The 23,478-nt window shown below is 45.9% G+C and overlaps 1 protein-coding gene across 1 annotated transcript in view; it reads left to right on the forward strand.

The window, feature by feature from the left end:
- Positions 1 to 23,478, forward strand: part of CACNA1I (calcium voltage-gated channel subunit alpha1 I) — a 151,598-nt gene that overhangs the window by 122,173 nt on the left and 5,947 nt on the right. The window contains 19 exon segments of the mRNA XM_030959648.1: positions 430 to 520; positions 2,446 to 2,648; positions 3,774 to 4,190; positions 5,082 to 5,182; positions 6,239 to 6,362; positions 7,182 to 7,250; positions 8,123 to 8,307; positions 8,649 to 8,775; positions 9,850 to 9,975; positions 10,425 to 10,514; positions 10,928 to 11,120; positions 12,337 to 12,488; positions 14,214 to 14,323; positions 14,929 to 15,062; positions 15,778 to 15,848; positions 18,697 to 18,775; positions 19,334 to 19,455; positions 20,178 to 20,516; positions 21,123 to 21,269. Coding sequence (XP_030815508.1) covers positions 430 to 520; positions 2,446 to 2,648; positions 3,774 to 4,190; positions 5,082 to 5,182; positions 6,239 to 6,362; positions 7,182 to 7,250; positions 8,123 to 8,307; positions 8,649 to 8,775; positions 9,850 to 9,975; positions 10,425 to 10,514; positions 10,928 to 11,120; positions 12,337 to 12,488; positions 14,214 to 14,323; positions 14,929 to 15,062; positions 15,778 to 15,848; positions 18,697 to 18,775; positions 19,334 to 19,455; positions 20,178 to 20,516; positions 21,123 to 21,269 — 2,880 coding nt within the window.

Raw genomic sequence — 23,478 nt, forward strand, 5'->3', positions numbered from 1 at the left:
AGGCTTCATCAGAAGAGGAATAGAGGTGCTAGAAAGGGATCCTTTGTGAGACTTTGAGGATACTGAACTGGACGACTTAGAAAATATCACCCCTCTTTAATTTCACTCATGAAATAACCCTTGTTAGGGTAGTATTCAATTAGGCAAAAGAAAAAAAAATTAGTGTTATTCCTTGCAACAGACTCTCTGAAAGGGGATTCACAATTTCTGTTCTGCATAACACAACAGAACCTACCTTAGGGTGAGCCCTTTACCCATCCAAAAGCAGCAGTACAGTCTATCAGCCATCCCAAATCACAGAAGACTCTTTCCAGTGCTCACACGATGCCTGACTGCCAAGGACAATTTTGCAGTTGTTCCAGAAATGAAAGACAAAAACAAATGGTCTTTTGTGTTTGAGTTTCCAACTTCTAAATCTGTGTGTTCCAGGGTGATGCCAACCGGTCATACTCAGATGAAGATCAGAGTTCTTCAAACATGGAGGAGTTTGATCAATTCCAAGAGGTCCAGGAAGGCTCAGGTACAATGGCTCAAACATTCTTATTTGCTTTGTTCCTACTGCTGTTTGGTGAGAAACCTAAAAGCAGATTCTGCAGAAAATTTACTCCCACTTCTGAAAACTTGCCAGTTTTTATTTTGAACTTTATGCCAGTTTGTGGTGTTATTTGTGGAAAAAACAGAGACATGTTGGCATCCTGAGGAATGTGGTAGCTAACTGGAACAGTTCTTGAATGACCTCCAGAACAGCAACTGGAAGTGAGAAGTGAGGCTGTCTCTGGTTATCTTCAGGGTCACTATTTAAGGAACACTGTATCCAAATCTGAAACCCACATTTGGAGAAGGGATACCAATATGGTAAAAAGGACTCAGGCAAATCTGGAAGCCTTGCCTCATAGTGAGACTAATGAAGCTTAGAGAATTCAGGAAAGTTACTTGATCACTCTCTCTGTAGTTGTAGACCAGAAGGAGGGGGTTGTGGTGGTAGATAGCTCTCTAATTGAGCAGAAAAAAGCATAATGAGATTGGAAAGGTCAGAAACTCAAGCTAGACAAATTCAGGCTGAAAAAAGCCATATATTTTCAAGGAGAGATAATTAACAGTGGAAACAACCTGAGTACAAACCGCCTGGTAAGGTCTCTATCCCTCAAAGACTGAAAGTCTTTCTACAAGAGGTATTATACTTCAAACAGGACTTGGTGGCAGGGAACAGTGAGAGTAGCTTGCTCTGCAATGGATGGTGAGCCAGGAGTTGAAGTGGACAGAGAGCCAGGCAGGAGGCAGGGGCCATGCTGCACACTTTTGCACAAGGTGAGCAGAGCAAGTCCACTGACACTAGTAAGGGTCTGCCAATGGTTCAGTAATTACCAGGCAAACCCACAGTGGTGAGGAAGGTCTAAGGTCAAGCCAAGTCCAGTCAGCAAGACAAGATCAGGATCAGCAAGGTGCTAGGACAGGCACAAGCATACTCACAGCACAACTCAGACAAGCACCACGAGCACATTTCTGAGCATAGATGCAGCTCCCACAGCAGGGAGCAGTGGCTCCAGTTTTTGGCTCACAGTTTTTTCCTACAACTAAGCTCTTTTCAAAGCAGTCCTATCCTGAATTACATGGCTGCACCATATCAGAGCTTATGCTGAATGCAGGCAAACCCCTGAGATGGCAGAGGAGGACGAGGTTACAGAGGTGTTAGTGGACTCGTGGCTGTCTGTCATGCAGACGTGGATAGGTGACCTTCATTATGCAATAAGTCAAACAAAAATGATTGCTCCAGTCCTTTCAGGCATTAAAATTCAACACCCTGTCCTTTCCATGCATCTCAAAAAATGCTGATGGTCATCCACAGGACTTAAGATTTCCTTCAAAAGTGTCCTAGATCTTAAAGGTCAAGGATCAGTCATTTGAAGAAGGGCAGTGTAGTAGGATAGACTGGGATGCAGTTTTTGTATGCAGTATGATTGCAGGAATTTTAAGGCGACCTCAGTATATGGATGGCTGTGGCTATCCCTACCTCTAAGTTTCTTGCCCAGTATTTCAGCTTAACTGCTTTAAGTAGCCAATCTGACAGCTGGTGGAATTTGTTCAGACCTGAAGATGCTGGTGTCTGCTCTTGGCATGCAGAAGCATGCTCTCGTCCCTCTGTTCACCTTCATGCTCTGCCTGTCTGTCTGAGGCTGCCTGGCCATCACTCTGCTCGTCTGTCTGTCCCCAAGGAGAGACATGGTTGGTTTTGGAGGCTGAGGAGATTACTTTAAAGCCTTCCCAGCTTGCATTGCCTTTGTCACCACACCCTAAATCAGAGAAATTGATGTTGATTGGTGCTAAAGAGCTAACAATCTGTTAGCTGCTGTTGACATGCTAAACTGCTTAGGCATCAAAACTGTCACTGGATAGTGAGGAACCCAACTTCTTTCCTCATTCTTCTTTCTGCATCTTTCCACTCAGATCCCAAGCTCTGTGCAATTCCTGTGACACCTAATGGGCACCTGGACCCATCGTTGCCCTCTTCCAACCCAGCAGTGGCTTCTGGGGGGGTCACCAACTCTTCACGCAACTCACTGCAGCTTGACCAGATCCGTGTTGCTGTTGGCTCCCGGAAGAGCAGTGTGATGTCCCTGGGGAGAATGACTTACGACCAGCGGTCCTTGGTGAGTGAGGGAGTATAAATGTGCGTCATACCCTTCTTTTGAAGGCCAAGCACTTTGTTGGTTTTCTACCATCATCTGGGGATTTCTGGGAAGGATTGCCCAGCTGCTGTAGGCTTCTGATACAACTGCATTGCCTGTCTTTAGAATCCAGGTCAGTTAACATTATATTTCTAAATTTCCAGATTTTTGAAGTCTATTTCCAGATTAGTTATCTATATTTCTTTTAGTGTGGGAGAGGGAGAACATCAAAAAGACCGTCTCCTTCTTACAGTGGAACATGTTTTTCCTCCTTGCCTTTTCCTTGTTTTCCTAGATTAAAGGACACAAAATCTTGCCTTGAGTTAAGAAGTGATGGCAGAACCACCAAGTCCCATTACAGATGGGATTGTATCAGAGCTTTTGTAACAGTGAAAATCTTGTCTTTGAGCTCCCCATGGCAGATTCTGCTGCCCCATAGCACTTCCCCAAGCATGCAGGTTTTTCTAACCACTGCATCTCAGGCCTGCCCACCTTGTAACATTAGCTTCTGGGCTTTCTACCCACTGGCATACACAGCTGTGGGGGGTGCCTTGGTGCTTAAAGGGTTCATGCCCCTGTTATTGCCAAACAGGGCGTGCTAGCAGCCATGTACTACCTGATGCCTTGCTGATGTGATTGGACTAGGCTGTAACCAACAAGCCTGTTTCTCTCATTTCTCCCTTTTACTAAGACTGGACTAAAAGATGGTGTGTAAGATGATCCATCACCTTGTGCTATCCTTAACCCCAGTGCAGTGTAAAAAGCTGCCAGTCAGATTCTTTGAGAACTTTACTCTTGCTCTGTGCTGGTGTAAATAACAATATCAGGCACCTGGCCTTTGGCTTTATTACTTACCTTCCCTGAAAGTGCTTTGCACACAGATGGTGCTATAGAGTAATCACAATCAACACCATTGCTAACTCATTACCAATTTATTGTCAGATTTACTGAGATGGCAGCTGAATTCCCACCATGCAACTTGCTCAGTGTCTGATAAATTGCAGCCTTCTGGCTTAGGGGCTCAGGGAGAGTCTGTGCTCTGAGAGAGGAGCACATGCTCTCTCCTTGTGCCCAGAGTCACCGAGTCTCCATCCCACTCTGTTACAGTCCAGCTCCCGCAGCTCCCACTATGGCGCCTGGAGCCGCAGCGGAGCCTGGGGAAGCCGTCGCTCCAGCTGGAACAGCCTGGCCCGGGGACACAGCCTGAAACACAAACCTCCCTCCGCTGAGCACGAGTCCCTCCTGTCTGGGGAAGCACACAAGGCAGCAGATGGGGAGCCGGATGGGACAGGAAGGGTGCTTCATCACCGCCGGACACTCTCTCTGGATAACAAAGGCTCCTGTGAACTGCTGGAGTTGGCCTCGGTCCCTTCTGGCCACAGAGCGACCCACAGGCTGGGAGCACCGCCTGGGGCCAGTGAGCATCAGGACTGCAATGGCAAAATGCCCAGTATTGTCAAGGAGATCTTCCCAAAGATGAACAACCACAAAGAACGGGGAGAGGATGATGAAGAAATAGATTATGTGAGTGCTTGGTGGAGGACCCTGGGGTTACATCACAGTGCTCTGGGATACCCCAGATCCATCCTCAAATTTCAGTCTCTTTGTGTGTGGATGGGAAATCTTGCAAAGGTGCTTTAGGAGAGCTGGAGGACCGCTGGAGGACTAAATGCAGATAGGACTTTCTAGGCACAGACAAGCTCACACCACATTGTCAGGCTTCTTGCAAGGCAGGTGGGTGGTGGGAGGAAGGCGGATGTGCGGCGTACATGTGGTCAGCCAGGGGCTGTTATTTCAGAGCAGTGCAGCCAGTGATTTCTACAAGACAGGGGAGGTCAGACAGTGCAAGAATGAGAGTTTTGCGTGGGGAGCATCAGCAGACCAGAGCAGGAAGCACAGGCACCGCAGGCAAGGCAAGTAGGTTTTGTGGTATCAGCCTGGGGACAGCAATCTGTGAGCAGATCAGAGAGTGGAAAAAGTGGAGTGAGGGTCAGTAGAAATTTGAACAGACATAAATGTCTGTATGAAATTCTCAGCCCAAGTACCAACAGAAAACCTTCTTGTCCTGGCTTCTCATTTAGCTGAGTTAGGGAGGAAACATTGCCCTTGTGTAACACAGTCCCTCCAACACCTCTAAGAATGCATCATGGGACAGCATCCTACTCTAGAAGGGACACCAGCAATTTTATTTTCATGATCTGGGGAGGAAACCAGATGCCAAGAGGTAAACAAGCCCTGGCAAAGCAGCTTCTACCTTCTTTTCCATGACTTGTTGCCTTTGAGTTGATTTTCTCAATAGAAGGATTAAAGAAAAGCAGGTAGTGGTGCATTTGAGTCAGATGTGAAAGGAAGAATGTCTCTCTCAGGCAAGTGGGAAGGTGACCAGTGGCAATTGCTTCTGCTGCGTCCCTACAGAGCCTGTGCTTTCGCATCCGGAAAATGATGGAAGTCTATAAGCCAGACTGGTGTGAGTTACGGGAAGACTGGTCCATATATCTCTTCTCTCCACAGAACAGGTTTGTGCAGTTTTTGCCATGAGAGGGTTGAGAAGATGGGATAGATTCTGTTGTTCTGCTGGCCATATCCCCTGGTGCTAGGTGGCAACTTCAAACTTAGCAGCTGAGAATGTGTATTTTCTCCTCCATTGTTCCCTCTACAGCCAAACTGCATTTCTTTTCCTAGATTGTGGCAATGAAAGGAAAGTTGAGCATCCTAAATAGCTATTGTGATCTTCCCTCCCTTTGGATCATCCCATTTTTATTTTCTGTAATCATAAATATTTATAGCAAAGCAAGGCAGGGAATACTAATGTTAACACAAAGAGGATAAAGAATGCATTATTGATGACTCCATAATACTGATATTTCCTCTCCTGGTACCAGAATACCATCTTCATTTAACTTATAGACCAGTACCAACTTACCAGCAGTTATATCACACCTTTTAGGGTAAAGTTAGAACTCTTCTTGCCTAAAAAAAGGAAATTTGGGTTGAATTATTCCTGTTAAAGAGATGTCACCAGGAGAAAATGTCCACGTACCTCAGCTAACATTATTGTCACCCATTCATACTGCCCCTTGAAAAGAAAGGGTTTTCATTTTAGGTCACGAGGGAGAGCTTTTTTTGTTCTGTGTGACACCTATATTAACATACATAGTGTCTTTCAGAAGTGTGGGCCCCACATTTGCGAACCTACCTGCCTCTCCTGAGCTTTCAGCATGTGGCCTTTTTCCTGTGGAGGGGTACAAAGTGTGAGTTTGGGAGGAAAACTGGAATTCAGCCTCGTTACAAGGCAGGAGAGGAGCACAGGGTCATAGTGGTTAGGACACCACTCTGGCACTGGAGAAATCAATGAAGGTTCAGCACATTGCTCTGCCCTTGCTCTGCTCCCGGCTCCCTATGTGACCATTTACCATCCTGGGCTATTGCCATTCCAAGGGACCTCAGTATCAGAGATAGGAAAGCTGCTATATCAGAGCCCAGTTTTGGCCAGAATACTCAATTCTGTGTCCTCTGTTGGTCCTAAATCTGTTCTGTCCAAGGCACAGGTGCCTACTGGAACTCTCTTGCAGGTTTCGCCTCCTCTGCCAAACCATCATTGCTCACAAGCTCTTTGACCACGTAGTGCTGGCCTTCATCTTCCTGAACTGCATCACCATTGCCCTGGAAAGACCCCAGATTGAGCACAGAAGCACGGTGAGAACCATTACCTGTCACCCACTTCATAGCACAACCTCTAACAGTGGTTCCTGAGTGTTCCTGGTCCGGCTATGATCTCCGGAAGAACTTCAGCATTAAACACCAGCTCTGACTCATCTATTCAAATACCTAAATATTAGTTATTGACATAAATATGTGTTTCCCTGTAGGCTCTTATAATGGGGCAACCCACTTTATAATACAGAAAGGCTAGTTCCTTCTGTCTTGGAAAGTAAGTGTCTTCTCCAGGAGCCTGCATATAAGGGATGAATGGCAAAAGGGACAAGGAGTGGAACTGAGAGATAGAAGTAACTTCCATGCTGTAGGAATGGCACATCATCATTTATGTATCCTGCTCTTGAACTATCTTGGAGGTGGCTCAAGCTGGCAAGTGAAATTACTTTTTCTGCTTGTCTGCCTTAGCTGACTCCCAGACTTTGCTGCACTTGGACACAATCAGTGGTCTGTGCTCAGCAGCTCTTCGGGAAGGAGTGCCAGGTCAGTGCAGCAGGTCAGGCCTGAGCAGCACTGACAGAAAAGGGCAGAGGCTGCCTTGAAACCAGATCTGCAGGATGCAAAAAAATCCCATACACTATGGTCTGGCAGAGCTGCACAGGATCCTGTCCCAGCCAAGGTGTATGAGCTGAAATCTGCCTAGCACTGACCTCTGCCAAGAACATCTCCCTTATTTCATCAACTTTCATATCCTTCACAGGAATGCAAAAATATCAAGATCATCAGAGGGTAACAAGAAGTAGTCAAAACATGTTTAAGGTCTCTCTGTTTTGTTTTTTTTTGTTTGTATTTTTTTTCTAGGAAAGAATCTTTCTCACTGTGTCCAACTACATTTTCACAGCAATATTTGTAGCTGAGATGACACTAAAGGTAAGTTACTGGAGAACAGCTCAGAGCCTTTTTCCAGTGTCAGACACTGTTCATGTTTGCTCAACACCCTTTTAAAATGTGTTCATCTTTTTGGTGTGCCAATCCTTCCCTTTACCTTTATAAAGGCAGATACTGCCTGGGGTTCAGTCCTGTCTTGTTAGGCATAGAGGAGGTGTTTATTGCAGGCATTAGGTCCAGTTGGATCTTAGTATTCACGAAGGATAACTGGCACTCAAGTATGGATTTTGTAATGATGTCAAATGTCCGTTCCCTTTCTCCTGGAGCAAGAATGGGGGACATTACAACAATATTAATGATATGCTCAAAGTTGAGATAATGATTCAATAGATGTCAAAGTACTTTGCAACAATCAGAAAACCTTGTTATTCCCTTCTCATATTTGGGGAAAAGTCCTAAAACTGTGTGCTGGAAGTTAAATCCTTAAAATTCATATCTGAATTTTGACTGTGATTTGGAGGATGTTAATATCTCCCCATGACCACCAATTTCTGTAGCACCCACTGTTTTTGAGAACTGCTGACAAACAAATTACTCCTTTAAGAGCCAAATTATGGATTTGGTGCCTGACTTAACCTCCCAGGTGATCTCTGAACCGGGAGACTTTCCCCAAGCCTCTGGTGTGGCAGGGAAAGGTTTCCTGTGTGTCCCCTACAGTGTCATGTTACTCAGGGAGGCAGAAAAAATGTGTTTTCCTTCACAGACATCCAGGTGAAAGGAAAAGATTTTGAGATGACACTTCAGTGTCATGAGGAGTTGATAACAATTCCCCCTCCTCCCATTCTCTCCATAGTTGCCCTCTATCAGGTAGCATAGGAGCCATTTCAACCCCTCTTATCTCTCCTCTCTTCCAGGTGGTCTCTCTAGGCCTGTATTTTGGGGACCAGGCTTATCTCCGCAGCAGTTGGAACATCTTGGATGGCTTCTTGGTCTTCGTGTCTCTCATTGACATTGTGGTCTCAGTGGCCTCTGCTGGTGGTGCCAAAATCCTGGGCGTGCTGCGAGTGCTCCGGTTGCTGCGCACCCTCCGTCCCCTCCGGTCAGAACCCTGCCGAGCCCTGCTTGGCCTCCTCCTCCCACTGGTTGTCCCCAGGAGGGGTCCCAGGGTCAGATCCAGCTGTGCCAGGCAAAGCGTGGTCTTTAACAAGCAATAGGCCACAAGGAGGTCCCCCTTAGCCATATGGGTCTGATGCTGGAGGTACCTCATCAAAGAACAAATCCATGGGAGAGAAGTCCATGGCTTTTTGATCACGGGGAAGGGATCTCCACTGAGGGGTCACTGCACATGGAGACAGGAGTCTGCTACTGCTGAAAATGCTTAGCTTAGTCAAATGTCCCCTCCCTGTCCCTCTATCACCCTTCCCCTTTCTTCCTTTACAGAGTCATCAGTCGAGCCCCTGGTCTGAAGCTGGTGGTGGAGACCCTCATTTCTTCCCTCAAACCCATAGGAAACATTGTCCTCATCTGCTGTGCTTTCTTCATCATCTTTGGCATCCTGGGTGTGCAGGTAGGTTGTTCCTGTCCGTCAAACAGCCCTTGAACCCCCACCCCACGAGCACCCGTACCCCCAGGTCCTGTAATAGACACAGGCAGCCAAGCAGAGCAGGAGTGACAGAGATGCCAGTGAATTTTCTGTGTTTACCCTCTTCCACAAGTCATCTCCATAATGACACAGCCTTTGGCAAGCACAGAGAGGTGCTCAGCAAGTGCAGGCATTGCTGGACATGAGAGACAGGAGTTAGTGCTCACACCTGGCAGCAGCTGGGTCAGGTTTTTGGGTCAGTGTCATAGCGAGAGCACAGGGCTGGCACAGCACAGGGCTCCCTGGACCCACCCATGTCACCCCACAAGGGCAAGCAGCTCAGTGCCTGCTCACATGAACCCTGCCACCAGTCAGCTCTCTTTCTCCCCCTCACTCTCAGCCCTAAATCCACCCACAAACTTCTTTAATTTTTTAATTTAATCCTCCTTATTTTTGGCTGTTGCATTGCAGAGGAGCAAGGGTGTGGGCGTTACTTCCATCTCAGGGAATGTGCTATACTTAGTTTGCTCTGATGCATCTGTACAAATGCACAATCCAGTACCTTCCATATGGAGAAAAGAGCCCTGGGCAGAAGAGTCACAGAAGTGCAGTGCAGCTTTGTGAAAAAATACATATGAGAAGAAGAGGATGTTTTTTTCTGGTCCTTTACCCTCAGATGAGTTCTTCTTTTCCCATCAGCACTCTCAGTAACTGGGAAGCAGGGAGTGAATATTACTCTAGGGGACTGACTAGAAGATACTTTTTCCCTTTGCACCCAGAAATGCTGCCTTAAGGTCTGTCAGATGGTGGGCTTACAGTCACTGCTGCCCTGGAGCAATGGAGAAGGCTGAAAAGCCAAGTGTGAGCTTACAAGGGTGGTCCTGCCTCCTTTGCAATGGTTGAGCCTGTGCTGCACATTGTGTTGGTGGTGTCCCTGTCATGCTCTATGTGGCTTGCAGTCTTGCAAGCCATGCAGCATCTTGGCAGCTTTTGTACATCCCAGGAAGCATGGGGAACCCTGTGGGGAAAGGGGCTGATGGGGTCACTCCCCTCCTGCAGCTTTTCAAGGGCAAGTTCTACCACTGCCTGGGGGTCGACATCAGGAATATCACCAACCGGTCTGACTGCGTGGCAGCCAACTACAAGTGGGTGCACCACAAGTATAACTTCGACAACCTGGGACAGGTGAGTTTGCCTGCAGACCCTCCCTCTGATGGGAACCCAACACGGGGTTTGTCTCCTCCCCAGGGAACAGATGCAGTGCCTGGGAAGCCAGAAGGAGCAGTTATTTGGCATGCATGCCCATGCAGAAGCTGTGTCACTAGTTGGTTGGTATCAGAAGGACACTTACAGGATGAGTGGGAAAGAAAACTGGTGGCAGCAGAGAGCTTGATTTTCTCTTTTCTCATGCCATGAAGCTGATGTTCTTCACAAACTCTCTCCTCTGGTGGGTCTGGCTGCACATGGCTCCTTGTCACCCTGTCCCTGTCTTCCATCAGGGAAAGAGCAGGTTTTGATGTGTGCAGAGACACAGTATTTCAGTGCTGTGTGTGTTAAAGCATAAACCCAAAATAATTTTTTTTCTGCCTGCCAGATGCACCTGCTCCACATCAGCTTTGCTTTATATGTTTCAGGCTCTGATGTCCCTCTTTGTTCTGGCTTCCAAGGATGGCTGGGTCAATATTATGTATAATGGACTCGATGCTGTGGCTGTTGACCAGCAGGTACATGGGCTTTCTTGTGGAAGGGCCTTTTCACTTTCCTTGTGCCTGTAAGGCAGAAGCATCATTTAACATCCTGCTTCAGTACCTCCCTCAAACCAAGAGTCCCTTCCAGGCCTCTTCTGAATCCTTTGCTCACCTGTTTGCAAAGGGTCAGGTCCATGGCCTTGTCTAGTCCATGCAGGAAGGTGTAGCTGTGGCTGTGCTGTGGGTGTCTGTGGTAGGGTCTGTGGACCTTTATCTATTTGTAATGAAGAAGTAATAATGCCATGTGTCTTTCTGGGCATGCTGGCTCCCTCCTGGCCCACTCATGGTTATTTCAATACCTTGTAAAGCAGGATCTATTGGGCTGCCACCCACTGCATCCCTATTCTTCTACTGCTAAGACAATGTCTGCCTCTGTTCTCCCACTCCAGCCAGTGATCAACAACAACCCCTGGATGCTACTCTACTTCATCTCCTTTCTCCTCATCGTCAGCTTCTTTGTGCTCAACATGTTCGTGGGGGTGGTGGTGGAGAATTTCCACAAGTGCCGGCAGCACCAGGAGGCTGAGGAGGCGCGCCGGCGGGAGGAGAAGCGCCTGCGACGCTTGGAGAAGAAGCGAAGGAGTAAGGCACAGCCTAAGTGTTTGGTTGGTTCGTAGGCCAAGGTTTTCTCAGAAAAACCTTTTCCTCTTATTTTTCTTTCCCAATGATCTGGTCTCCAAAATCCATCGCTTGTGGCCATGCTGTCAGCCTTCCTCCTCACACCACTGCTGTGTCACCACACACCCCACTGGGGCAGTCTGGGGAAGAGGGGTGGCTGAGGAGGTCTGCTGGGACTCCAGGGAAGGCACTAGGCAAGGGTTTTAGCACCCTGCTCCTCAGGAGATAACGTTCCAAAAACACCCCTATGCCCCTGCCAACAGGCACTGTTGGCTTGGGACATGCACACATTGATAGCTTCCTGTGCTTGGGGTAGAGTCCCACCTGGGCTTCCTGCAGCTCAGCTGGTGGTTGAAGAAGAACCTGGACAGACCATTCTTTGTGTTTAAACACAAATCTAAATAAGAGGAGGAAAAAAAAAAAGAGGAAGACCCTGTATTTTGTGTCTCAGTGACCCCAGTGTTGCAGTGTCACTCCTTGGGATCTAAAACCCTCTGTGGTGAAGGAAACCTCCTATTCCTAGTGTTTCTGTCCTGTTTTGTGTTACCTTTAGATAAAAATTGCTGAAGCATACTTGCTCCTGGAAATCGTCCCTACTACCCAGACTTCCATTCACAGCCTATGAGCATGCTTTCCTTTCCCCTGCTCCAGTTTTCCCCTTCTCTCCTATAACACCCCAGGGCCTCTCCTTGAACCATCTGCTCCCTTTTATCAAAAGTGATCTTAATTTGTCAAGACATGAAATGCTGATTTAGCACCATTCCCACAAACACAGTCTAACAGATTTTTTTCCTAGTATTCCGTTCTTTGTCCTTTTTCCTATATATTTTTCCCCATTTCTTCTTTCGGTTTTTTGGGTGGTTTGGTTTTTTTTTTTTTTTTTTTTTTTTTGGTTTTTTTTTTTTGTTAGTTAGTTTGTTTGGGGTTTTGTTTGTTTGTTTTGTTTGTTTGTTTGTTTTGGGTTGGGGGGGTTGTTGTTGTTGCTGGTTTTCATTTTTCCCCCTCTTCCATATATCCTTTACCTATTCTTTTCTGGTTTTTCTCTCTCCCAACTACATTCCAATTTTTTTCAATACCTATCACCAAGCTTTCACCTTCTCTCTCCTCAGTGTTTCTTACCCATTTCTCTCTTTCTTCTGATTTTTTCCTAACTCTGCCCACATCCCTCTCTCCTCTGAAGAGGCGCAGCGTTTGCCGTACTATGCTACCTACTGCCACATACGCCTCCTTATCCATTCGGTCTGCACCAGCCACTATCTGGACATCTTCATCACTTTCATCATCTGCCTCAACGTGGTCACTATGTCCTTGGAGCACTACAACCAACCTGTGGTGAGTGAGATCATGGAGATAAGTCCTGCCTCCAGACACTGTCATTTTGGTACAGCTCTCTGGTGACCACTGCCCACCAGCATAAATAGGACACTTGGTTGTCTCTAAAAACTACTGTTAAAGTTTTGTAGGAATTAGCTTTATAGTAGGCAAATTTGTGGGAAGATTTTCATATGTATCCAGAAAAGTAGTTCCTACTCAGACACTTGTTATCCATTAAAATCCATAAAGAGAAGGTGTCTGAGCAAAAGTCAAGCCCCTAGAAAGCATGGTACAATTAAGTCCCTGTGCTTTATATTAGTAAGTGGATATGTGGGTCACCCAAATTTAGCTGCCTGCTCTGCTTTTTATTTTTCCCTTGTTCCTAATAGGAGTGGTGGAAGCAGCAGTGTCCTGGGAGCTTCAGGCTTTGCATCAGGTTTCCAAATGTCAGCCCAATTCCCCTGCTATGTGACCTCAGCTGAGAGAACCAGAGTGGCTGGTTGTACATCATGGGATGGGCCATCTTTACCAAGCCCCCTTTTCTTCATAAGAGAAACTGCAGGGCCAAAGTGCTGAGCAGAGTCGCTCTCAGCTGCAGGGTGTGGCTCCAAATACAGCACCTTGGAGGCCAAATAGGTTTTTCACTTTGCTTGGGTACAGACCATGTACCTTTCAGTGTTCCTGGCAAAGCTGCAGATGCCTTTGGTGGGAAAAATGTATACTGCACATATCAAAGGAGCCTTCTACCTCCATATGTAAACAGAGCATTCATCATGACATCTGCCCAGCAACATTTCAGTTTTCTCTTCAGAAGACCCTTGGTTTAGGTGACAGCTCTGGTGTCTGAACAGATTGTGTGAGGTAACTCAGGCTTTGATCAGGAGCTGAATCTGTCCTCATTCAAATCTATTGCCAGGCTCCTCTGTTTCCCACCCACCTTGCCCAACTGCCCAGCTTTCATCTTTCCCTAGATGGTGCCTAGCTTTATATTTGAGGAACTCTCAACCTTTATCTGTTGGCATCGTCACATCAGATCTTTGTTCCTCAACAAGTCACTCCTCTTCCTTACTCTTCAGCTCCTTTCCCTGGAACACAGCTCCAGCCAAGCCAACCTGCTGTCAGGCTCTGTTAAACAATATTCTCAAAGCACTTCAAACACTTCCAGTACAAAATGCCGCCAAAAGCTGCCCACTGCTCACACTGGTTCTTGGTGGTCGTGAAGGGGCAGCATATAAAAGAACCAGAAACCAAAGAGCTCAGAGATGTGATGTGCTAGCACCAGACCAAGGCACAGCAGGGTTTCCTCTGGTCAGAGATGACCTGAATCCACAACCAGAGTAACCTCTGTGCTTCACTCCTGGTTGATAGCTATGCCAGTGCCATTAACAAGGTGTCGTTCAGGTGGCACGGGCTACTGGCAGAAGAAAAGCCTGATGGTATTTTGTGGATTCTCTTGCAATAGCCTCCTCCTCCTGATTATGCTGAACAGTACAGAAGAAAGGAGCAGTAACTGATTCCATCTTTGATGGGCAGAGGGGCTGGCTGGTGGTTGTCCTTAGTAGGTGACCTCCACATTCAAGTAGGTAGGAAGCGTGGGGCCACTTCCCCACCCCACAATGAATACCTGGCGCAGCTTCTGCACCCCAGGATGAGTTCCTGGCACTTAGGAGAGTCCCCGCACAGGGAGCTTATGTGTTTGCTGTTGCTTTTGCCTCAATTCTTTTCCCTCTCTTTCTGTGGCAGTCCCTGGAGACCGCCCTCAAATACTGCAACTACCTGTTCACCACTGTCTTCGTGTTTGAGGCAGTCCTCAAGCTGGTGGCATTTGGTCTGCGACGATTCTTCAAAGACAGGTGAGCAGAGGGTTGTCAGCTGTGGCTGTGGGACAGCTGGGTTTGGGGTAGAGACTTGGGGATGGTGCCCCATTTAGACCATGAAGTGGTGGCAGAGTGCTCTGACTGCCTCCCAGTTCTGCACCACATGGACCTAACCCCATCCTCCACAAAGTGCAATGCCTAGGCAATAGCAAGAGTTGTCCAAAAATTGCCTCTTGGTTGCAGTCAGCTGGTTAGGCTAGAAAGCAAAGGAGATGAGGTTAGAGCGAGACATTTTTTTTCCTGCCCTTGAGGCAAACTGTGAGCATGCAAAAGCAGAACATATATAGCAAAGTTGATTCAAGGTAGTAAGGCCATAAAAAGCTGAGCCCATTAGTCAAAGCATAGCGCCATAGTAACACAGCTCCATGGTTTCAAATCAGGCTGGCTTGCCTCTGGCTGCTCAGGGTGTGTGCGAAGTGAATCTCTGTTTCTCTGGAAAAGCCCATATAGGCTGACTCAGAGTGGGCCTTGAACTCATACGTAAGGAAATGTTTAGGATGAAGTGGAGACAAGTACCTTTCTTTCTCAGGAAAATGGAAAAACTCCATCTTCATTTATTCTCTTCAATTTTTCTCCTAAAGGTGGAACCAGCTAGATCTGGCCATTGTGCTGCTGTCTGTCATGGGCATCACATTGGAAGAGATTGAAATCAACGCTGCTCTCCCAATTAACCCCACTATCATCCGGATCATGAGGGTGCTGCGAATCGCCCGGGGTGAGAGAGACGTTGCCCAGAGCAGGGGTGCATGTGGTCATTGAGTGCAGCTTGGTGCCATGACTCATTGAGCAGTGGCTGTAAAGTTGTGAGCTTGCCCTGTCCCCAGCCCTTGAGGAGTCTCTGGGGTGTCCTTCATCACATCCCAGCAGGGATTCTAGGATCTAGGATAGCCTAGAAGCTCAGGCTTTCGGGCTCCCCGGGAGGTGAAGTACTGGGAGGGTGGGCAGATCATGAGAGCTGAACTTTCTCTGTTACTCATTTCTGGGGCAACTATAGTAGTAGTGTTGGGAGCAGAGGCCACTGAGCAGGTTGAAATTTGCCAGGTAAGGGGGTGGCCAAGGTGTGCCAAGATGGCATAACAGCAATGGCTGAAGGGAGAGAAAGTGATTGAAGGAAAAATCAAAGCAGAAGGACAATTACGATACACATTCCTGGGAAGAAGCATGTGGCTGGAGTGTCTGGGTGAAGCAGAAGCAACCCAACAGACATGGGTGGCAGAAATAAAATATTTAGTAAAAAGGATATCAACTTGAGAGAAGGAACAACTGGGGTTGTACCATCAAAAGCAAGAAGAGGAATGAGTGGAAAATCCAGTTTTTCTAGGGGAACAAGAGACAGGACATCTGTCTTGTGCTACTGTTATTAGTAAGTCACACAAAGGATGCCTCTGAGCTCAGTCTGACTGACACTTCTCTTGTGCTTGTTGTGGCAGTCCTGAAGCTACTGAAGATGGCCACAGGAATGCGAGCGCTGCTGGATACAGTTGTTCAAGCCCTGCCACAGGTAAAACATCTTCCCAAAAGACTCTCCTCTTCTGTCCCTTTTTCCAAAGGGTTGATTCTTGTGGGGTCTCTACTGTGGTGTGCAGGCAATGGCCTGAAGGTCATGTCCAAGTTCTTGTGTCATTCCTGGGGTTACAGCTCACCTCACCTCTCTCTTCTCCAGCATGTGAAAGAAATAAGGCTTGACCCCTGGAAAAGGGTAGGTTTCTTCCCATCATGTCTAGCTAGTGTCTAACTGTTTGCAACTAGTCCTTGGCTCCTTTCTCCCCTCTCCATAAGAAGGAAAGAGTGATCGGAAGCCATTTCAGGAGGAAAGGACATCTTTCCATCACTGCAGCTCTTACCCTTCCCTGAATGTGTCACCTTTTCCCTCCTTCTCTTTCATTTGCACTCTCCTTTTCTTAGCCAGTGCTTCCGCCTTCCTATTTTTTCTTCTTTCCTCCTCCTGGATCCCTTTGTGTTTCTGAGCATCTCATGCATGAGAAGCAGTGACACGCTGTGTTGTGGCTCACACAGCCGGCAGTTAAGTGTCTGCTGCAAGGCATCGAGACAGAAGGATCTCATGAGCTGTGAGTGGCAGCTGCTCCCAAACGAGATGCTGACACCGTGCTTTACACAGGCTTCAAGCCCACTGTGAGCATCCTCCGTGATGGATGAGCAGTCAGGGAGTCTGGTCCCCTTCCTTTTGGATTGCTGGGGGAGAATTGTTAAGCAAGGAGTAATGGCACCAAGTGGCTCTGCCGATCATACATCAGACCGGTCCCTTGGCAGGCCCTGAGAAGGCAGCTCTACTGCGTGATATCAAAATGCACAGGCATTTGTCAGTTGATTTATCAGCTAATGTGCCAGTGCTGGTGAGTGATGATGAGCTGGGAATCAATCTGAAAACAGCATGAGTAGTTACCCAGGGAATTTACTTCTGGTGTGGGTGACAATAAATGTCAATCTGAATTAGTGGAATATGATGGCACAAAAGTGAAAAGGAAACTCTGATCTTTTATGGATCCTGAACTCTGTCTGGTCTTCCATGCTTTTTATTAAGCAATAATTATTTGTGATTTATTATAATAATAGTAATAACAACAATATTAATAATTCATTTGTAGGATATACAACATCATTCAGGATAGTTGTGGGCTGAGATACACTGGACAATAGAAGGAAGGGGAGATAAAGGATGTTCTTAGTCCAGGCAGATCTGGAATGTAAATTTTTATTAGTTTTTTATTAGCTCTGCTGCCACAGACTGGCTCAGTGCAGCTTCTTTGCACCTTGCTCTTTTCCATTCCAGGAGCCACAACAGATGATTTTTCTCAGGAAAGGATCTGGGACAGAGCAGGTCTTCAGATCCAGTGTCTGCATGTCTGTGGCATGCTTATTCTGAAACCCAGAAAAATGCACACAGATATTAAGAAATAGTATCCAGAAACTGTTGGTAAGAGGATTCTGCAATATATTTGCACTTAAATGATGAGATTCAACTTCTACCCCCAAAATACAGATAATAAATAAGAGAGGAAGAAATATTCATATCCCTGTCATGTAGACAGAAGAACAGAGTCATCAGACAGTTAAGTGTTTTGCTCAAGATGGCAAAGAGCACAGGTGGAACCTGTGAGTCTCTCTTTCTGGTCCTAGCCAAAAACCACAAGTATATTCTTCCACACTTTCTCATTTTTGATTTTTCCCATTTGCCTAAAGCTCCTTTGCTAACCAAGTTTGTAGGCCAGGTTTTTTGGAGGTTAGTAATACCTGCCTCAAAGCAAACAGATGTCTGAAAGTTTGGTCTCTAGGTATTCCCTGGAAGATAATAACAAGCAGTACTTAATCTCTCCAGTATCAAAGCCTATGACTTCCTATTGACTGGCTTTTGCTACTTCCTATAACAGGTTGGCTTTGATTAATAAAGTTATGTAGCAGGGATAAAAAAAGCCCTCCATACTTATAGTTGCATAAAAATCTGAACTTAAAGGTCTAAAATCCACCAGTTTCAGCGTTAAAAGAATGAATCTAGTCTCCATATTTTATACACAGGGTCTTCAGGGGACAATTGAATTATCTGTAATATTATTCTCTAAGATTTATTGGCTTTGCCAAATGAAGTAGCTTAAAGTAAGCTGTCCTTTCCCTTGCACTTTCTCCTCTTCCTGACCTTTCTCTTTTTGTTCCTGGAGCACAGACTCAAATCAGGGATTTTGGCTTGCTAAGGGCATACAAGGCATCTCCAGTTGTCCTGTTTCAATTCCCTTCCTGTCTTTCTTACACTGCAGCAATTCTTAATAGTGAATAGAGCTTTAAAGAGCCCTTTGGAAATGTAGTCCTTAGCTAAGTTTTATTAACTTCCTTTTCTTAACGCCCTGTAGACACAGACACAGCACTGTGCTTTCACAGCATTTACTATGGTGTCTAATTTAGTCATCAGAAATAATTCCTTCCAGTGAGTATATAGGGAGCCAGGATGTGGCAGTCCAGGGGAGTGGGTGGGCTGAATCATTTATTTCTCTCCTGAATTTGGATGGCACAGCAGTTGCAATGACTAAATTAGATTCCTGAAGTGATAATCCTAACGTAGGCCCAGTGACCACATGCATTCAAACCAGAAACTGTTTAGTGTTTCAAAAAACCCATTAAGTCCTTAATTTTTCCATGCCTTCTCTTCACACCTTCCTGCTCTTCCCCCAGCCCTGATGGCAACTGGATCCACCATTGAACATTTCTCAACTGTTGAGCAATTGTTCGGTTGCATTTGTATCCCGAGATTTCACTTTCTTCAGACTTGGAAATGCAGAAACACTTTCTGTACAGATGAAATAGGCTTTGGGATAGGCTGATGGTGCCTTTGCTTTTAGGTGGGAAACCTTGGACTCCTTTTCATGCTCCTCTTTTTCATCTACGCTGCTCTAGGAGTGGAGCTCTTTGGAAAATTGGGTAAGTCTCAAGCAGACCACACTTCAGTGTGAGCCACAGACATACTGGTTGGGGTTTCTCAAAATCAGAACTCTTCAATAAAGGGACTGAGTTTTTGATGCACTTCATTCTCCCTTATGCATAATTGATGTAAGAGGAATTTCCCTCTAAATTGTTGTTATCCTAACAGGCTAACAAAATAAGAGCAGCCTCTATTTTCTCTTACATTCTTAAACATTTGCTTTTACTGTACTCTGTCCCTGACATTGCCTTCAAGATTACAAGAAAAAGTTTGTGAAATCTTATTTACATCTCTTGCCATAGAATATTGATGAAGAAGAAAGGCAGGACAATGACATGCTGGGAGGATTCCCCTGAGCAGCAGTTACATTGCCTGATATCCTGGGGCTGGGCCATCTGGGATTTTTCCATATTGATGGCCAACAGCCAACTGTTGGGCAAGGTGTTGATACCATTCATTACCTAAGGTCTTCAGGTTGTGAGTCCATGTTGTTGGTGTCAGGCCTGGTAGTGTGTCCTCCCCTGAGTGTTGTGCCCTGCGCTCCCCTTGTTTTTCAGTGTGCAATGATGAGAACCCCTGTGAGGGCATGAGCCGCCATGCCACCTTCGAGAACTTCGGGATGGCCTTCCTCACACTTTTCCAGGTGTCCACTGGTGACAACTGGAATGGGATCATGAAGGTAACTGGGACTTGGAGGCAAGGATCTCCTGTTTGTGGGGAAAGAGAAATTCTGATGTGTGGTCTGTTCAGCAGAGCTTGGGCTAGCAAAGGGAAGGGGAACAGAACACAGAAGCTGGGTTGCTGGATAAGGTCCCTGCTTGGTCCAGAGTCTCTCTCCCCACTATGGTAACTCATGCCTTGGGCTCGTCTAGTCCTGGAGACATCTGATTGAAAAATTGCCAATTTTCCTTGGGAGGAACAAGAAAATCCTTTAGGCTGAGGGAATATCCAGTGTAGTCAGGACTGCACAGGACATGTTGGACATGGCACTCATCTGCAGTTACCAGGAAAACACAAAATAAATACTTCCTTCAGAGGACATGGAGAAAGGAAAGTTCTTTCATCACAAATGGTTTTGAGAATAGATGGAAGAAGGTAGTACCAACCTGCTCATTTTTGGTCTTGTTAACATGTGTGGGGCTACGGTGGCAGCAACATGTCATGGTCTGAAAGTTTGCTTCATATGCCTTTGGATGGTTTTGCTTTGAAGCAAACAGCATATGGACAGAGAGCTTCCCAGATTCTTTGGGGAGTTATGCCAAAAGGCATGGGCTAACAGAAGTGTCTGCCTTGTTCTTTCCATTAGCATCAGCGTTTTTTGACAGAACAGCCAAGTTTCTGTTCTTACTTTAGTCTTTCCTTCCTTCCATGGTTCCCTCTCAATCCCAACTTCCCCTCAAGGATACCTTGCGTGACTGCAGCCACGATGACCGGAGCTGTCTCAGCAACCTGCAGTTCATCTCCCCACTGTACTTTGTCAGCTTTGTGCTCACAGCCCAGTTTGTCCTCATCAACGTGGTGGTAGCTGTGCTCATGAAACATCTCGACGACAGCAACAAGGAGGCCCAGGAGGATGCAGAGATGGATGCTGAGCTTGAGATGGAAATTACTCACGGGCTGTGCTCCCACAAGTCAGGCTCTCCAAATTCAGGACAGGGAAAAGGAGCAGGAACAGGAGGAAGTGGTGGTAGAACAGAACCCGAAGGACATCTGTGCATGAGATGTTACTCTCCAGCCCAGGTGAGTACTCCTTTGAACTTACTAACCAGACTGCAGCAAGGAGCTGTGGGCATTAGCTGGGCAGCTCAGATGATTCAGGGCTTAGCAGTACCAGAGTCTTCCACCTCAGGGTGAAAGGTTTGCTTTCAGCAGTAGACTTCTGAGTTGATAGGATAATGTAGGGTCAAGGCTATGACAGCAGTGTGTCCTGTTCATTGTCATCATGGTGTAGGAACCTGAGGGCCAGCAGAGAAGGGATGGAGCAGATCAGCTAAAGGTGTGACAGGAGCAAATTTGAGAGGGGAGCTCAGGAGAAGAGTGCAGGAGAAATGGCAGATCAAGAGTGAGTGACTCCAGCAGAGCTGGAAGGGAGACGTGAGCACTGAAAGTGAGTGAAGACTGTCCCTCCTTATTATTTTTTTTTTCATTGAACTCTGGCACCTTTACACACCTTGTGGAGGCAAATGTTTCCCCCAGTGACCCTGTGCAAGTACCTGCAGAACAAGATGCTGCTCCAGATGAGTCAGGGTGGAGAACCCAGCCCCAAATTCACATGAAACTTGAAAGCAAAAAACTCGACATTCTTAAAATGATCTCTCCCATCCTCCCCCCTTTCTTGTCCCCTAGGAGAACTTATGGCTGGACAGTGTCTCTTTAATTATTAAGGACTCCTTCGACGGGGAGTTAATGATCATCGATAACCTATCGGGCTCCGTCTTCCATCATTACTCCTCGCCGGCCATGTGCGAGAAGTGTAACCATGACAAGCAAGAGGTAACCTGCGTACGAGGATGTGTGAGGGGACTCTTCCCCCCAGACCTGCACACCCACACCCACGGGCCCGCAGGTCGTCCCATGTGTGCTCCTCGCTGTAGATTGTGTAGACAGTAGAGCTTGTGGACCTGTGTTTGTTATCTGTTGTGAAGTGCTGGTACTGCCTCTAGTACAGGCCTGCCCTCCTCAGCCACACGTGGATGTTTGAGGTGGTGGAAAAGTGAGACGTGACAGGACACGTGTCAGGAGGGACTGAATGACCTGTAGAGAAATGACTATGAAGGCATCCCTTGGCAGCTCTTGTTGTGTACAATTCTGCAAGAAAAGTCTAGGTTCAGGCTCATGTTGGACAGAGGACTCTAAGGATCTCACCCCAATGAGACCACTCAGGAGCAATTCAGTGGGAGATTTAAGCTTGTGTTTTGTCCTCGTTTTAAGCATGTGCTTGCTTATTCCCTATTGAGGTCAAACAGTTAAGCACATGTTTAAATGTTTTGTTGAATAGAGTCACGTCTGTGAGCAAGGATTGGTTTGTGTTGAAAACCAGTTAATTAGTTTGAGCAAAAACTAAATAAAAGTGAGCCCACTGAGAAAGTTTGTTGGCTGACAAATGGGTTGTTGCTAAGAGCAGGACCAAATGGCTTAGACTTGAGCTACTGAAGTTGGTAGAGGCTTTGGAAAACTTCTTCCTAAGCAATTAGTCTTTCGGGTTGTGAAACCTGAGGAGCAAAATATTCTGGGAAGGGTTAGGTGAGTAGCAGAACTAATTTGATTCTGAAATAATTTTATTGTATGTAGGTGCTCTGATTTTGTGTGGTCAGACATGTAGCAGTAGTGTGGTTCTTTTGACAGTAAATTAATACATCAGTGGCAAACTTCACCCACTCCTTCCCATTAACTGACTGGATATGTTGTTATAGCTTATAAAGAAACAAGGAAACTTAGGGAAAGAGCTCTTATTGGCAGATCATTCTTTTCATGTGTGAAGAAAGCAATAATTTGTTTGGTCTCAGATGCCTAGTTCTGATGCTCTGATATTTTTTCAGCTTCTCAGCTGTCTGCTTTTCCCCATTGCTTCCTTTTGAAACTATCAAAATGCAAACATTGCTGTAGTTTATCCTTATTGAGACACTTTGCAAATGAATTCTGCATTAATGCAACCAAGTAACTAGTTTTCAATTAACTTGCTTTGCTTAAGTCTTTATGTTCAGCAATTGGTGCTCGGCTTTCTCAGCAAATGAGGTCTAAGGCAGTCCAGAATGATTGCTCCCAAGTCAAGTCATTTGCAGCTAGTTTGCTACATTTGAAAACCTCACAGATAGTCTTCAGTATCCCGCCTACGAGTGAAGACAACAACCTATTTTCTTACCTTTCCAGCAAAGAAACTAGATTAGCAAAATCCTCAAATGCAACCCACAGCCAGAGCAAAGAATTTGATGTAATTATCACAACTGAAAAACTATTCTTAGATCATACTTTCTAATGGGTGTTATAGAGCCATAAATTACTTTCAAAAATGGTATCTCAATACATCTAAAATGTGGAATTGAAAAGAACTTATCTATGCAAGAATGAGTTTAGTAATAAAATACAGATGCTTTACTTTGGATTATATGAGTCAAAGTGATACTTTAGGATTTTAAGCCAGGACTGACCACGACTTCTTCATATTTCAAAGTAGAAAAAGGAAATTGAGGAAATTTAAATGGTATGGAGTCATAGCTAACATCAGCAATGCATAGAGTCATTAAATTATAGGGTACTCTGGTACATCAACATACCCAAATGAGCATTGTACACAGACCGAATTGTACAGTCCCAGAAGCAATTGACAGCAAGTTACATAGGCAAATCTATTTCTCTAGTGCTCTTAAGTGCGTATATGTTCGAAAAAACAAGTATGCTTGCTGTCCACCCAATCAGCCTTAAACCACCCTTCTGACAAAAATCACATATTAGGCAGAAATGTCCACTCCAACTTCATTGGTAGTTTAATTCACCAAGATGATGAGCACAGTGGATGGACACAATATCTCAGGCTGATGCTCCTGGTAGGTTTCATGGATTGGGATCTATTCAACAGCTCCTTCTTCTCCCTGCAATTTAAATTATCTTTTTGTTCCTCATCTTTAGTCAGCAGATTTTAAAATATTCTACCAGAAGGGAAGCAAAAAGATCAAAATCTCCTTTTTTCATGGTGCTAAACTCT

This window comes from Camarhynchus parvulus, chromosome 1A (assembly GCF_901933205.1).
Source record: "Camarhynchus parvulus chromosome 1A, STF_HiC, whole genome shotgun sequence".
NCBI classification, from domain to species: Eukaryota; Metazoa; Chordata; class Aves; order Passeriformes; family Thraupidae; genus Camarhynchus; species Camarhynchus parvulus.